The sequence below is a fragment of the Urocampus carinirostris genome, chromosome 18, assembly GCF_059441175.1.
Source record: "Urocampus carinirostris isolate Australia breed hairy pipefish chromosome 18, RoL_Ucar_1.0, whole genome shotgun sequence".
Classification (NCBI taxonomy): Eukaryota; Metazoa; Chordata; class Actinopteri; order Syngnathiformes; family Syngnathidae; genus Urocampus; species Urocampus carinirostris.
In genome coordinates, this window is record NC_142366.1 from 3,456,789 (window position 1) to 3,471,595 (window position 14,807).

The 14,807-nt window shown below is 40.9% G+C and overlaps 1 protein-coding gene across 2 annotated transcripts in view; it reads left to right on the plus strand.

Moving 5' to 3' along the window:
• The first annotated feature begins 13,525 nt into the window (after nt 1-13,525).
• Nucleotides 13,526-14,807, plus strand: part of LOC148348045 (nuclear receptor-binding protein 2-like) — a 45,578-nt gene continuing 44,296 nt past the window's right edge. Inside the window, exon 1 of one of the 2 annotated variants that reach the window (XR_015847568.1) lies at nt 13,526-14,086. Coding sequence is in view for 1 of the 2 variants with exons in the window: in XM_088322177.1 (XP_088178303.1) it covers nt 13,967-14,086 (120 nt within the window). In the remaining variant the exon portion in view is untranslated. The remainder of the gene's footprint in view (nt 14,087-14,807) is intronic. The other variant, XM_088322177.1, reaches the window with a different exon arrangement.

Here is a 14,807-nt window from a genome sequence, read left to right on the forward strand (position 1 = left end):
TTATGTGTACCCTTTATTTGTAGTGTATAGTAATGTAGCGAATTTCGCTGACCATTCAAGTATTTGAACAAATAATTGTTTGACCAATTCAATTGAAGAGACGAGTTCATTCTTTTAACTCGTCTCACCTTTTTGAAGCACCACATATGTTTTTTAGACAATCCTAACAGGTAAACAGATGAAAAAACTTTCAATTATTCTGAAGGATTGGCTGCAAAACAATTTTAAGATCATTCTTTTCACCGTTTTTGATACTTTAATGAAGACACACAGTCTCAGATTTAAGGAATTTTCTTTACTAAAACTCTACATAAGGAACTTGAATAGATCAACAAACAAAACAAGGATAAGAAAATAAAACAAAGAAAGATAGATGTGGGGATCTTGGCTAGCACCATTTAGAAAAAAAAAATAAACGTCGTAGGCTTTATTTTTTACTGTAGATAGAACTGAAGGCACACCAATCGATACGTGGCAACATCAGATGAACTTTAGTTTCTCATACCTGCCAACCTGTGCGTTTTTGCTGTAGAAAGTACGTTTATTAGGCATTTTAAGACGTGTACGACGTACAAAAAAATCTGTACGGAAAAATGCAAATTTGTCAATTATGGTTACCATCCGGTATACACCAACTATCACGAAACAGCAAATCAATCAAGTCAAACGAGTTCACCGCGGAAACATCTATCTCTGTATCGTTTTTTTCGTTGCAAACGAAGCGAGCGTTTGATGCTAATGTGCGCATGCGTCTGCCGCTGTAGTGCCTAATTTCGACCCCCCTGCAAAATCCTCCGCCCCTCGCGTGAACGCGCATTCTGCTGCGCTTCTGACAATAGCGAACATGTTCTCTGTAATAAGCTTATCAAAACAATAAAGCTATTGTCAGAAGCGCAGCAGAATGCGCGTTCACGCTTTGAAATTTAAAATACAAGCATCAATGGTTGATATTGTGATTTATAAAATAGAAATTCCAACTAAGTTTTTCCTCCCAAAAATATCTTTATTTACAAATTGAAATTTAAAGTGTTATTAATGGATATTTTAGTTACGCTGATAACAATTGTTCCTTATTTTTTAAATTTTTTGTTTTATTATTAAGAATATGTACAAAATGATACAACGAAAGACATGTACAATATAACATGTTAAACTACATAAATAAACACGTTTGAAAAAAAAATATGGTGTAAGATTATTTTGTATTTTGTAAGGGAAAATACGACAGTTTGTAAGGACATGGAGCCGTGGCGTTGTAAGGACAACGCCATGCCAACAACACAGTTGACAGGTATGGTTTCGGTTCAATGATGGTAGAGGCTGGTCCTGGTGTTCTAAGCAGGAGAGCTGCAGTCTTCAAGTCTGTGGGCCCGGTCTGGATCATTATCACTGCAGGGCTTAGAAGCGGTGGTTCTTGGCTGGGCTGTCCTTTCTGTGTTCTGGGGCTCTTTCTGCTAGAATTGGTTTGCAGCCCAAGAAGCGCGCAGGTTTGTATGGAAACCCAAGAGTTCCATAATTTAAGTAATAAAATAAACATTGAATTTGTAAAAACTTCCTTTTAACAAACAATTCATAAAAACGGAATCAAAACGGACATTTAATAAATAAGAACAGCCTTTTAAAATAAAGAACTTATAGAAAAACATTTTAACATTGTTATCATAACTGAATTTTACATAATTGCAATGGTTCCATTTAAAAAAACAACAACATTTTTAATAAAGTACGTGTTATTTAAAAAAACCTTTTACCAATGCCTTTGTGTATTCCCAAACGCTGTTTTGGCAAATGCTGTTTTGCCAAAGCCTGGTTTGCCACATGGCATTGTCTCAGCTTTGCATGTGCTAGGATTGGCTCTGCAAACAACAATAGACTAAATAATTGCACAAGTTGTATTTGATCTCCGGGCCATTTAGACTCATGAAAAGAGTACAAATATGGCTCGTGAACTATGGGTTTCTGACCCCTTACAGACTGTTGCTCGACAAATATTTCTCCACAACGCCATGCCAACAACACAGTGCACAGGTCAAAGGTTATGAAACAAATGCTCGAGTGCATGACATGTTTGAGAGTCAACACAGAACTTAGTCAAGTAGAACGTTAATTCTATCATGGTTGATTCAAAGAGCCAAGCAGTTGGACCTCAGGAATGGAAATTTCAATTGAATGACGGATGTTGTCAAGTCCACACCATAATCATCATTAACCTGAAGAAGAATTCATTGTTTTACACATTAAAAGTTAAACTTTGTAGAGTTCCCAAATGTGCATCTAGTTAAAAAAGAACGGTGCAGCATTAACTATGAGAAATTAACTCTCGGATTAAAATGCTTTTAAATTCATAAGGCTTTTAAAGCTTGATTATTAAAAAGATAGTGGTGACTAATTCAAGCATGCACAGAAGAGTGATGATATAAAGTGTATATTGTAGGGGTGCTGTGATAAATAAAATGTGTACAAAATAAAGTGTAAGATTATGCTTATGTTTTACTCTTAACAGTAAAGAGTAAACCAATTAGAATACTGTGCCGTTTTTTTAAGCCAGCTATCTGGCTACCTCCTTAGCTTTGTAGCAAGCTATCTTCCTACATGTTAAGCTATTTATCAAGCTATCTAGATAGCTTTTTGAAATTTTTGCATTCTATATAGCTAACTTTTTTTTGCCAGTTATCCAGCTAGATTTTGGCCTCCTCTCTAGCTCAGTATCTAGAATTTTTCTATCTATTTAGTTGGCGTTTTACTATTTTAGCTAGCTATCTAGATCCCTTTTAGTTTTTTACCAGTCTTCTTTTCTGGCTAACTATGAATTTACTTTTTTGCTATTTAGCAGGCCATCAGGAACAGTTGCCATTTTAAAAATTCACGTCAAACTGGGTGCCTTGTTCGCTCATTAGTAACAAAAAGTCGCTCAACACTTGAAAATGTTTGGAGACCCCTGCTCTACCTATTATTTATTAACTTTCACAGCAACCTGCCTCGTGGACTGAGGTGAAAATAAAAACATTTCTATACATTTTGCACCTTTTATCCTCAGTAGGGTCACGGACGTGCTGGAGCCCATCTCAGCTATATTCTGGCAGTGGACAGAGCCAGGACATCCTCAACTGGTTGCCAGACAGTCCCTCAGGGCACACAGACAACTCACTCACTCACTCATAGGGACAATTTGGACTGGCCAATCGGACATGCACGTTTTTTAAATGTGGGAAGAAACCAGAGTGCACAGAGGGCGGGGTGAGAACATGCTAGTTGCGGTAGCTGGGATTGAACCCTCGCCCTCTGCATCGTAGGGCTGTGCAACTCCGAAAATAATAAATTTAACAAAATTTAAGTCATTTTATCAACAAAAATAATAAACATTTATAGTTACTTACCGTGAATACTATTCTGCCATTCTGAGTGGCACACCAAATATAAATGGCAATTTTTAAACTCTTGTAAGACAGCACCCAAAATCTGTGTGCGCATATAATATAATGTAGTCATCAATTTTGGTATTCAGAGTAGCAACACTTATTCCAAGCATTTAAAAAAATAGTTTAGTAAAAATATCATCCCATTGCAGGTTTTCAATGTGATCTGCTAAGGCAGGGATGTCAAACTCAATTGCACAAGGGGCCAAAATTCAAAACATACTTAAGGTCGCGGGCCAACCAGGATTGTCACACACCAGAACGGACACAGGACTCAATTGCATGCGTTTCTCAGGTTTTATTGAAAGAGAGTGACATTTGATTGCTTTATCCGAGGACTGGCAAAGAGCGGAATCGAGCAAGGCGGGGGTGACACTTCTGTGTCGGAAGAAGGCAGGCGGGAATGGCACGTCGTTAGACCAGGGCTGGAGATCAGAGGCGATGTCGAGTTCATGAAAGAGATCGTAGGCAGGCGGCAGGCAGAACAGACGTAGTCAGGTTCAGAAATGGGTCAAAAACAGGGATCAGGCAGAAAACAGGTTTAACAGGGATGGAGTCGGACAGAAACGCTCACTGAGTGAAAGCACAACAGGTCGCAACGATCTGACAAAGTTTGAACTGGAGACAGAGGCTTAAGAAGGGTGTGGCCACCAATCAGCTTGTCCGGGCTGTTGGCGCCAATAAAGCTGCCACAGGTGTTCCAAATAGGACAATCATGACAAGGATAAACATTTATTGAACACACTTAAACTTAATGTTTTTGGAACATAAATATGAATAAAAACAGACAAGAATATTAAATTGAAACCTTATATCACTTATACAGTATTTATTATTTTGCTCTAAATAAAAAATATCTTGTTAAATTATACAACTTAGAACGTAACTTAAACAACTTAACATTAAAATAACATTCAAATTCCTTTGCTCCTATGTCAATGTATATATTCAAAAAATTAAATACCCCAAAAGATTTTGCCCTCCTTAATATATCTCCTGTCAAAAGTAGAAATCTGAAAATGCAACAAAACCTGGAAATATACATAAAATATGTACTTTTCAAGGTAACAATTCTAATCATTCCGTTTTCTTTGCTCTTATGACTCTGATTTGATCATTATGCTCTGATCGCAGCCGGACACCTGGCATCTTTTTTTGGCAACAAGTTGGTTTATGTTTGGTGTGAAGTCCTGTGTTGTGGAGATTCTCAGGATGGACTGCAGGTGGTCATCAGTGATACGACTTCTGTGTGCTGTTTTGTAATCTTCATCACTGAGAAGAGCTTCTCACACAGATATGTGCTCCCAAACATGCACAAGGTTCGAGCCGCATAAAGCCGGAGCTGGGGCATTTCTGCAGGGATAGAGAGGATGAACTGTGCGGGCCCTGCAGTGGCATACTTAGTCTTCAGTGACCCATTACACTGAAGCTCAATCAGTTCCATCTGAATCTGCGCAGGTGCAGTTTCAACATCAAGGGCAAATTGGTTGTGAAGCAACTCAAAACTTTTTTTTGTGCTTCAAAGTCACTAAACCACCGTGCGAACTCAGCACGTAGTGTGCTCAAATTGTCGGCAAAGTGCGTTTTGGGGAACACTGTTGTGCTGACCTGGCGCAACATCACTTGGCAACAGGGAAAGTGAGGCAAGTTGCATTGTTGCATTTGTGTCTCCCATAAAAGCAGCTTCACTTGAAACGCCTTCACCGCGTCATACATGTCAGTGATTATGCGGTCACGTCCCTGGAGCTGCAGTTTTAAGGCGTTAAGGTGAGCTGTTACGTCAGCCAGGAATGCCAACTCGCACTTCAATTTTTCATCTCTCAAAACGGTGGAGTCTTTTCCTTTTTCTGTCCATGAACTGACAGATTTCGTTGCCGCGCGAGTGACCCCTGCCAACTGGTTATGTTTATATTTATTATAAGTGACCTCGCTACTTCGCGGTTCACTACCGCCGCCTATTCTCGCGACGCGTGATTGGGCTACCCCCGTAACTGGGGGGAGCCCGCTCGTCCGACGACACCAGTAGGCGGCGCGACGACAGGCGGCCGTCCGTGCGCAGCGGGCGAAAGGCGGCGGACAAAAGGCGGCGGACGTGCGCGGGACCCCCGTAACTGGGGAATCCCCCTCGGCCGACGACCCTAGCACGGCGCGCCGTTCTCGTTCCCCGGCGCGCGGTTTCGGTGTGGCTTCCGCTTCACCGCCCCCCACCTAACCCAATCAACTTTTCTCTTCGCCATTGTGAGGGGTATGTTCGGTTACCGGCTAGCTGCATAATATCCTGTAATAGCAAGACTGAATAGACGCGGGAGATGCGCCGCAAGGCAGCCGAAGCGTTGTATTGTGGGATGTGTAGTTCTGTGCAGTATTGTGTTTTCTCCGCGACGAAAAAGGTATACCCTCAACGACATATATGAAGGAATAGGTACTGTGACTAAAACGTCAGAATATGATGTCCAGGGATGAGACGGCATTGTTTATTCACAATTCATCATGGCGGCGCCCCTGTTCGGCTGCGGCTGCATCGGCTCGCAACGTTTTTTTACACGTCGGCCATAAGATCCAGTCTTTGACTCAGTTTTGATGGCGCACAAAGTCGGCTCGAACTGCAGATTAAGATACGATCGCAGTTTTTTTTGCTGGATATGCGATCATCCAGACATCAAGCGCTCGGTGCTACGACCACTCGGGAGTGTTTATTAGCCACGGACTGCTATGTCAACAAGACCCAGCGGCCTACAAAGCAGCGAAGCAGAGTGGCAAGACAGCGGCGTGACCGCCGGACGAGGAAGCGAGGTTGTCGGGCCGGGCTAACAGCTAGGCTAAAGGCTAAACCCTGCAAAACGCCTCTCCCATCCATTTTCCTCTCCAACGTTCGTTCTCTGGACAATAAACTGGACCATTTAACAACTGGAAGTGGCATCGAACCGCGAGATGACGAACTGTTGCGCTAAAATTCTGACGAAGACATGGTTAATCTTATCTATCCCGGCTGACGTTCAAAGAAACTGTGCGGGTCAGATGTATCGACATTTCGTTCTGTATACACGTGTACACGAATGACAATAAAGTAAATCTGAATCTGAATCTGAATCATATTGACGGGCCATTAATAACAATAATGTAAAATGTTCTTGCGGGACGGATATGATTACACGACAGGCCCGCGGGCCGTGAGTTTGACACATGTGTGCTAAAGTCACAAAAAATGCCGGAACACAGCTAAAATTAGCCATTTTTGTTTACTTCTGATAGCAGTGGTTTGTGAATTGTAGAGTTTTTCACATAAAAAGCAGTACATGCATGATGAATGTCCAGGAAAAATAATCAATCTTATGGACCAAATTTGATTGCCAGCAAGAGCCTAGAAAATGAAAATCGTCAAAACGTCATGTTGCAGGCTTTGGCAAAGATTTTTTGCCAAAACAGCGTTCGTAATTACAGAAGGGCATTGGGCAAAATAACGTTGAAATGAAAAGTACTTTGTGAAAAATGATTTTTTATTAAATAAAACCATTACAACTGTGTGAAATTCAATTATGATAACATTTTCATTAAAATATTTTGCCAAAGGCTTTTTATTTCAAAAGGCCGTTTTTATTAATTGGGTGTTTGTTTTAAGGACGTTTTAATTAATTTATTGTTCTTTTTAAGGACGTTTCATTAATTAGATGTTTTTTTAGTAATTGAATAATGGCTCTCTTGGGCTTTTATGGGTTTGACCTTTAAGGTCGCTGGCTCAAAAAAACAGAACATTTTGGTTGATTGCTAAGAAAAAGACCCCTTGCTTTGCTCCTTGCATGCATGCTCGCTGGGTCAGAAATGATTGGTGTCTTGTTAAGTCAGGTCAAGTCAAGTCACATTTATTTATATAGCCCTTAATCACAAAAATGTCTCAAAGGACTGCACAGGATTACAATTACAAAATTACACAATTACCTGATCTTAAACCAGCATGCGGGCAAGGAACAACTCAAAAACCTCAGTGTGAGGAGAAAGGAGAAACCTTGAGAAAGGACCTCACATGTGGTAATCCCCCTTCCAGGATTGACCAGGGTGAATTACAATTAGCATTACTGTACACATAATAGTAAACATTAGGTAAGATGTTGAAAATGTCCGGAAAGTGCATGACATCAATGACGCCCCCAGCCTGCAAACCAGTCCAGAAAGTCTATGACAGCCACGACGCTGCCTCCCGTCTCTGCCAGCTGGTAAATGCAGGGGTTGACATGCTGCAGGTCAGACGCTGGTCCGCTGACCCATCCCAAATCATCCTTCTCCTTCGTATCAGCCAGGCAGGCGTCGGAAAAAGACAGGACAAAACAGAATATGAGGTGGGCATCAATCATATGCTTTGGAATAGAAGTGTGTCTTAATCCTCGATTTAAAAACTTCCGTTGAGGTTGCAGATCTTATCTCCAGAGGCAGGGCGTTCCATAACACCGGGCCCGGATGGAGAACGCGCTTGAGCCTGCAGACTTCTTGGCTCTCGGAGTCACAAGTGGACCGGCCTTTTCCGAGCGCAGACTCCGTGCAGGAACATAGGGGGAAATCAAATCGGAGAGATAAGAGGGTGCAAGCCCATGCAAACATTTATATGTTAATAAGAGAACCTTAAAGTCACATCTTAAGTGGACTGGGAGCCAGTGCAAGTTGGCCAATACAGGAGTAATATGCTCAAACTTTTTGGTCTTAGTCAAAAGTCTAGCTGCCGCATTCTGAACCAGCTCCAAACTTTTAATGCTAGACATCGGGAGACCAGAAAGCAATACATTACAGTAATCAAGCCGAGAAGTAATAAACGCATGAATTAAAATCTCTGCATCTGATTGGGACAGCATCGAACGAATCTTCGCAATATTACGGAGGTGATAGAAAGCTATTCTAGTAATATTTTTCACGTGTAACTGAAAAGACAGATTAGGATCAAATATAACACCTAGATTTTTGACCGAGTCACTATGGGTGATATTACATTTGTCTAGGTTCAGGGTAGTGTTTGAAAACAACTGACGACAGTGAGCTGGACCAATAATCAACATTTCAGTTTTTTCTGGGTTAAAGCGTAAAAAATTATTTGACATCCATCTTTGAATCTCAGTAAGGCAAGCCTCCAGATTTCTACAACTTAAATGTCCAGTTTTTTCCAGTGGCACATACAGTTGAGTGTCATCTGCATAGCAATGGAAACTAATATTATACTTGCGGATAATGTCACCAAGCGGGATCATATAAATACTAAAAAGAAGGGGGCCAAGTACAGAGCCTTGAGGAACACCACAGGGGACATTAGATTGTTTAGAGGTCAGATTGCCATAGTTAACACATTGCATCCTGTCTGACAGGTAGGACCTAAACCACGAGAGTACAGTTCCTGAGATACCAATGCGTTCTAGACGAACCAATAATATGTTGTAGTCGATCGTATCAAAAGCAGCGCTGAGATCCAGCAGCAGTAACATTGATGAGGCACCGGAATCTATTGTTAAAAGGAGATCATTGGTTACTTTAGCCAGGGTTGTGTCAGTAGAGTGATTTGCCCTAAATGCTGACTGGACAGTTTCAAAATGGTTATTTTCTGACATGAAGTCATTTAGCTGCTGTGCAACGACCTTTTCAAGTAATTTCGCAAAAAATGGCAGATTTGACACTGGCCTATAATTACCTAGGCTTTCTGGGTCAAGGTTAGGTTGCTTAAGCGTGGGTTTAATGACGGCAGACTTGAAGGCTACAGGAACAATACCCGAGGATAGCGATATATTAATACTATTTAAAACTGATGGTCCTAAGATTCCAAAAAGATCCTTCACCAGTGAAGCTTGAAACGGATCAAGCAGGCACGTAGTTTGTTTGGCCCTACTGACCATCTGTGTTAGATTATCAAGGGACAAATCATTGAAACTGGAGAATGTTTCTGAACAACCGCCGACACAGTCCATACCTAACACCTCCACATCTTTGATATAGAAGGAGGAAACAGAGCGTTCTTTTAAAATTTCATTCCTGATTAGTTGAATCTTTTTATTAAAAAAATCCATAATGTCGTTAGCAGAATAAGTGCAACCATTTGGGTTAAGTTGTTGTCTGGTAAGTTTCGCCACTGTGTCAAACAAAAATTTCGGATTATTCTTATGTTTAACAATAATCTTAGAGAAAAACGAAGCTTTAGCTGAGGCAAGAGCTACTTTATATTTCAGCAAACTGTCACACCAGGCCAGTTGAAAAACCTCCAGCTTAGTAGTGCGCCATTTTCGTTCAATTTTTCTGCAACTTTGTTTGAGTAACCTAGTTTCTTCAGTAAACCAAGGTGTATTCTTCTTGGGTCGGAATTTATACTTTAGGGGCGCCACAGAATCAAGAACATTAACCAAAGCAGTATTGAAGTTGTTTGTAAGTGAGTCAACAGACCCAGTGTACGAAGGGAAGGCTGCAGTTACCGTAGGTAATGATTCTTTTAAGGCTAACACCGTTTTAGGGCGGATATTGCGACTGCTAAAGCCTAAATTTTCCTTATCACAGTAAACATTAAACAGCACCTCACATTTAACAAGATAGTGATCAGAGATGGCATTAGGATACAGTAACACTGTAACATTTGAGGCTACTACGCCACGGGTCAGGACGAGATCTAGAGTGTTCCCATCTTTATGAGTGGGCACATCGACTATTTGATTGAAACCATATGTATCAATCAGTGACTTAAATGCAATTTAAGCTGGGACCTTCTTGCCCTCAACAGAACGTTGGTTTATTGTTAAGCGAAACTCCTTGGCTCTTCGCTGGCCTCAAAAGAACTGAATTTCGGGTGTTGGTAATGGTCCCACTCGGCGAGATGTGGCCTCCTGAGAGGGGTTGCCAACCTGGAGTGTCCGTTTTTCGCACAGAAAGTAGACAGGATCAGAAAAAAACTCACCCACTTGTGAATACACAATACAATTCAATCACGTTGCATGCCCTGGAGTGATGCACGGGAAAAGATCATCAAATCAAACAAGCTGGCTGGAGATGAAAGAAGACTTGGCTGACTCAGCTCAGAAGGATATTTTATTTCTAGTCAATAGGATGCTAGAGCCAATGAATGATCGTTTCTCATGCAAGAGTCATTCGCCCAGTCTAAAGTTCCTCAGAAACTATATAGCAATCATACGAGCCTCATTTTGTGGGCTCTCCCTTACAACAAAGCAGGACATACATTTCAGATTTTTAAAGTACCTTTCGTTTTGGAGTCAGACAACACGTTAACATTCGTCAGTACCAGTGTAGCCCATTTGACACTGAAATTTGAGGGAGGGAATGTCTGCTTCTTAGCGATTATATCACATGTTTTTTCTTTGCCTCAAACCTCACATTCAGATTTATAACTGTCACATATAAAAATAAACCTCTGATCTATTGTTACTTTTCTTGTAATGAATTTAAAAGTAAAACACGATTTTAAAATAAATGAATGAATGAATGAATTAATTATATTTGGCCTGGTCTTAATGGAAGCGCCATTTTAGGGTCTTGTAGCCTAATGCGGTGAGATTCTTCTTCTTAATGGCTGAGCAGCAAATCCGTGAGCTTCTCCCAATATAAATAGAAGTGCTAAATGGAGGAAACCGTTATTACAACACACGTGTTTTGTGTAAACCTAGCGCTCAGTCGAAAAATACTACAACACTGCTAAATACATTCATAAATCAAGTGTCTCATAAATACCTGGCTTTACACATGATAAAATAAAGAACTTTGTTATTACAGCACTTTATGTGGTCATCTTAGAGTGCTGTACAGAATAACAGAAAATATAGTTACTTCATAAAAAACATAAGCAGGTTATAAATTAATAACAAACATCACGATGGCAAATGATGAAATAATACACATTTTAGGGTGTAGTTCTCCATAAGACCACTAGGTTGCAGAATTGATTCATACCAAGGATATAACTCTTTTTACTACTTCACTACTTTTCATTATTTGAGTTTTTTTAAGTCAAGTCATGTTTATTTGTATAGCTCTTAATCACAAAGAGTCTCAGAGGGCTGCACAGACCACAGATTATTGCAAACCACAGACTATTATCACACCATCCCCTGATCTAAAACCTACATGAGGGCAAGGAAAAACTCAAAAACCTGAACATGAGGAAAATGAAGAAACCTTGAAAAGGGACCGCACATGAGGTAATCCCCTTCCCGGACGACCAGGCTGCAATGGATGTTGCAATAATCAATAATACACAGATATTGTCAACATTAAATATAGGTTATTCATAAGCTATAGAATAGAAGTGTGCTTTAAGCTTAGATTTAAACAGTTCCACTGAGGTTGCAGATTGAATCTCAGGGGGTAGAGCTTTCCGCAGCACAGGGGCCCGAATAGAGAACGCTCTAGAACCTGCGGTTCTCTTCTTAGACCAGCATTTTCCAGACCGGAACATAGGGGGAAATTAAATCTGAAATATATGAGGGAGCAAGTCCATGCATGATTTGGTATAAAACCAACAAAACCTTAAAATCACTTCTTAAGCTAACAGGGAGCCAATGCAGGTTTAGCTAAAATCTGGGTAATGTGATCAAACTTTGTCTTAGTTAAAAGCCTTGCTGCAGCATTTTTTACCAGCTGCAGGCTCTTAATTTTGGACTTCGGGAGGCTGGAGAGTAGCGCGTTACAGTAATCAAGACGGGAGGTAACAAACGCATGAATTATAATCTCCGCATCCGACTGAGACACCATAGGGCGAATTTTAGCAAAGTTGCGAAGATGGAAAGAAGCTTTTCTAGTAATATTCTTAACGTGTGTTTAAAAGGACAGATTGGGGTCAAGTATGACATCTACATTTTTGACTGAGTCACTCTGGGTGATATTACATTTGTCAATGTTCAGAGCAGTTTTTGAGAACAAGTCACAGCATTTAGATGGACCAATAACTAAGATTTCGGTCTTTTCAGAGTTAAGGCGCAAGAAGTTGAGTGACATCCATTCTTTTATCTCAGTGAGACAGGCCTCCAAATTTCCACAGTTTAGTGTGGCAGATTCCTCCATTGGAAGATATAGTTGAGTGTAATCTGCATAGCAATGGAAACTAATATACCTTGCATTTCATTCGTCGGTAGGTACTTCTATCGATTGAAGAATTGAAAAGTAAAAGAATGGTCATGGGGGAGGGGTGCTGTGGAGGTGATTGTTGGGGGGTGCTAGTAATACACTGGGGAGCGAAGGGGGTGCCAGCCTGCAAAAGTTTGGGAACCATCAGGGTTGGGTAGGGTTAGTTTAACTTGATAACTTTCAATTACTTTTTGATTACTCCAATACCAAATATGCTAATAAAAGACAAAATAAACTAAATATGAATAAAATTATGACTCACAACACGTGGTAAGCTTTCTCTCCTGGCTTTGATCTCTTTGATCTCCGGCAAAACTAACATAAAATGCTACAGAAACAAAATGAAAATAAATCCAAACAGCTTGCCAACATGTATTCCGTTACTCCCCAAGCCTGCACAAAATTTTGTAATTTTAACCCTGGGAACCATTGCTTTAAATGATACAACTTAGTATTTTGCATGACCAAAATCAACATGGCAATTGTGTGTTTACTGCCATTCATTAATTCATTAACCTCAATTTCCCGACATACTGGTATATTTGTCTCAACAAAATATTTTTAATTAAAAAAATGAAATGCTGAAAATGCTTTAAAAAACTTCAAGCTTGCTCCCTAACGTTAAAAAGGTGGTATTTGGGAGAGGACGTGTTTAAAATAAAAATACACGTCGATAATCTCATTTAACCGCAATGCTGCAATATTTGTTTCGACTAAATATTTTTTTATTATCAAAAGCAAATGAAGTCTTGAATGATGAAATGCTGTAAAAAGTCTAAATGAATGATCGGGTGAAATAGAAGGTTTGGAAACTCCAAACTGGGCTCTCAAAGCTAAAAACAAATGTGATATTCTGAATACTCAACAACACGGCGTTTAATTGTTTAGATTCTACATAGCACCCGGATGAAGAATGCATCTCACGCTATGTTAAAGTAAGCGGATTTCCTAAAAAATACCCGTATGTTTACCCTTCGACGGCGTTTTCCCGTGCTCGTTGTCACCTGCCGTTACGGTAATTTCGCCCTACTCAGTTTCTTGTCAGCTTTGGAAGCTAACGCCTCACGCACACGAACGTCTCCATTATCAAGATGACGCGCGACATTAACCTTCGTCCATAAAAACCGGATAACCATGCGACCCACGCCTCTCCAGGCTTCCTTTGCAAGCCTTTTCGCTTCATTTGTGTCGTCCCGGGCAGGCTAAAAAGCGCTCCCCCTTAACTAAGCTACAATTTCTTCCAGTGTGTCTGTTTTTTTCTGTTTTTTTTTGGGTCCCCCACAAAGGGGGCGCGGCCCTTCTCCCGAACCGTAAAGCTCTGAAGCGTCGACACTGACGGAAAACGGCGAGACGCCAGCCGAGGGAAAGCGTCGTCGCGTGGGTCTCATCTCAGCCGAATACACTGACTAAGGCAGGGGGGGGGGATCCGCATTCCGTGCTCCGCAGCCGGCGTGAAGATGACGATGTCCGTCCCGGAGAGGAAATCGGGATCGGAGGGGAAGGAGGAGGAGAGTGAGGATGAGAGCGAGATCGTGGAGGAAAGCCCCTGTGGACGATGGCAGAAGCGAAAAGAACAGGTTGGTTCTTTGCATCGGGGGGATTAAACCTAAAGATCAGGGCTGGGCAACTATCAGGAGTTTATCTATCCATCCATCCGTTATCCCACACCGCTTATCCTCAGTAGGATCGCGGGGGTGCTGGAGCCCATCCCAGCTGTCCTTGGGCAGTCGGCACCGGACACCTTTAACTGGTTACCTGCCAGTCGCAAGGGACACAGGGACGTACAACTCTCTCGCGCATTAACACCTAGGGATAACTTGGACCAGCCAATTAACCTGACATGCATGTTTTTGGAATGTGGGAGGAAACCGGAGTGCCCGGAGGAAACCCACGCAAGCACGGGGAGAACATGCAAATTCCGCTCATGAAGGCTGGTATAGCTGGATTTGAACCAATAACCCCAGAAGTGTGCCTCAGATCAAATTGGTTTTGAAATACTCACAATGAATGGTAAATGGTCTGCATTTATATAGCGCTTTTCAAGTCAATGAAGACCTCCCAAAAGTATTTCTTCTGTTATTTTTCTGTTGCAGTACCTTTGTTGTATTTCTGTTGAAGTATTTTTGTTTTACAGTCCTAAATACAATGGTATTTTTGTAGTATTTATGTCAAAGTATTTTTGTAGTTTTTGTAGTATTTCTGTAATATCTTTGTTGTATTTCCATAGTAGTATTCCTTCACTATTCCTTTAGTATTTTAATAATATTGCTGTAGATGTATTTTTGTCGTATTTTTTGT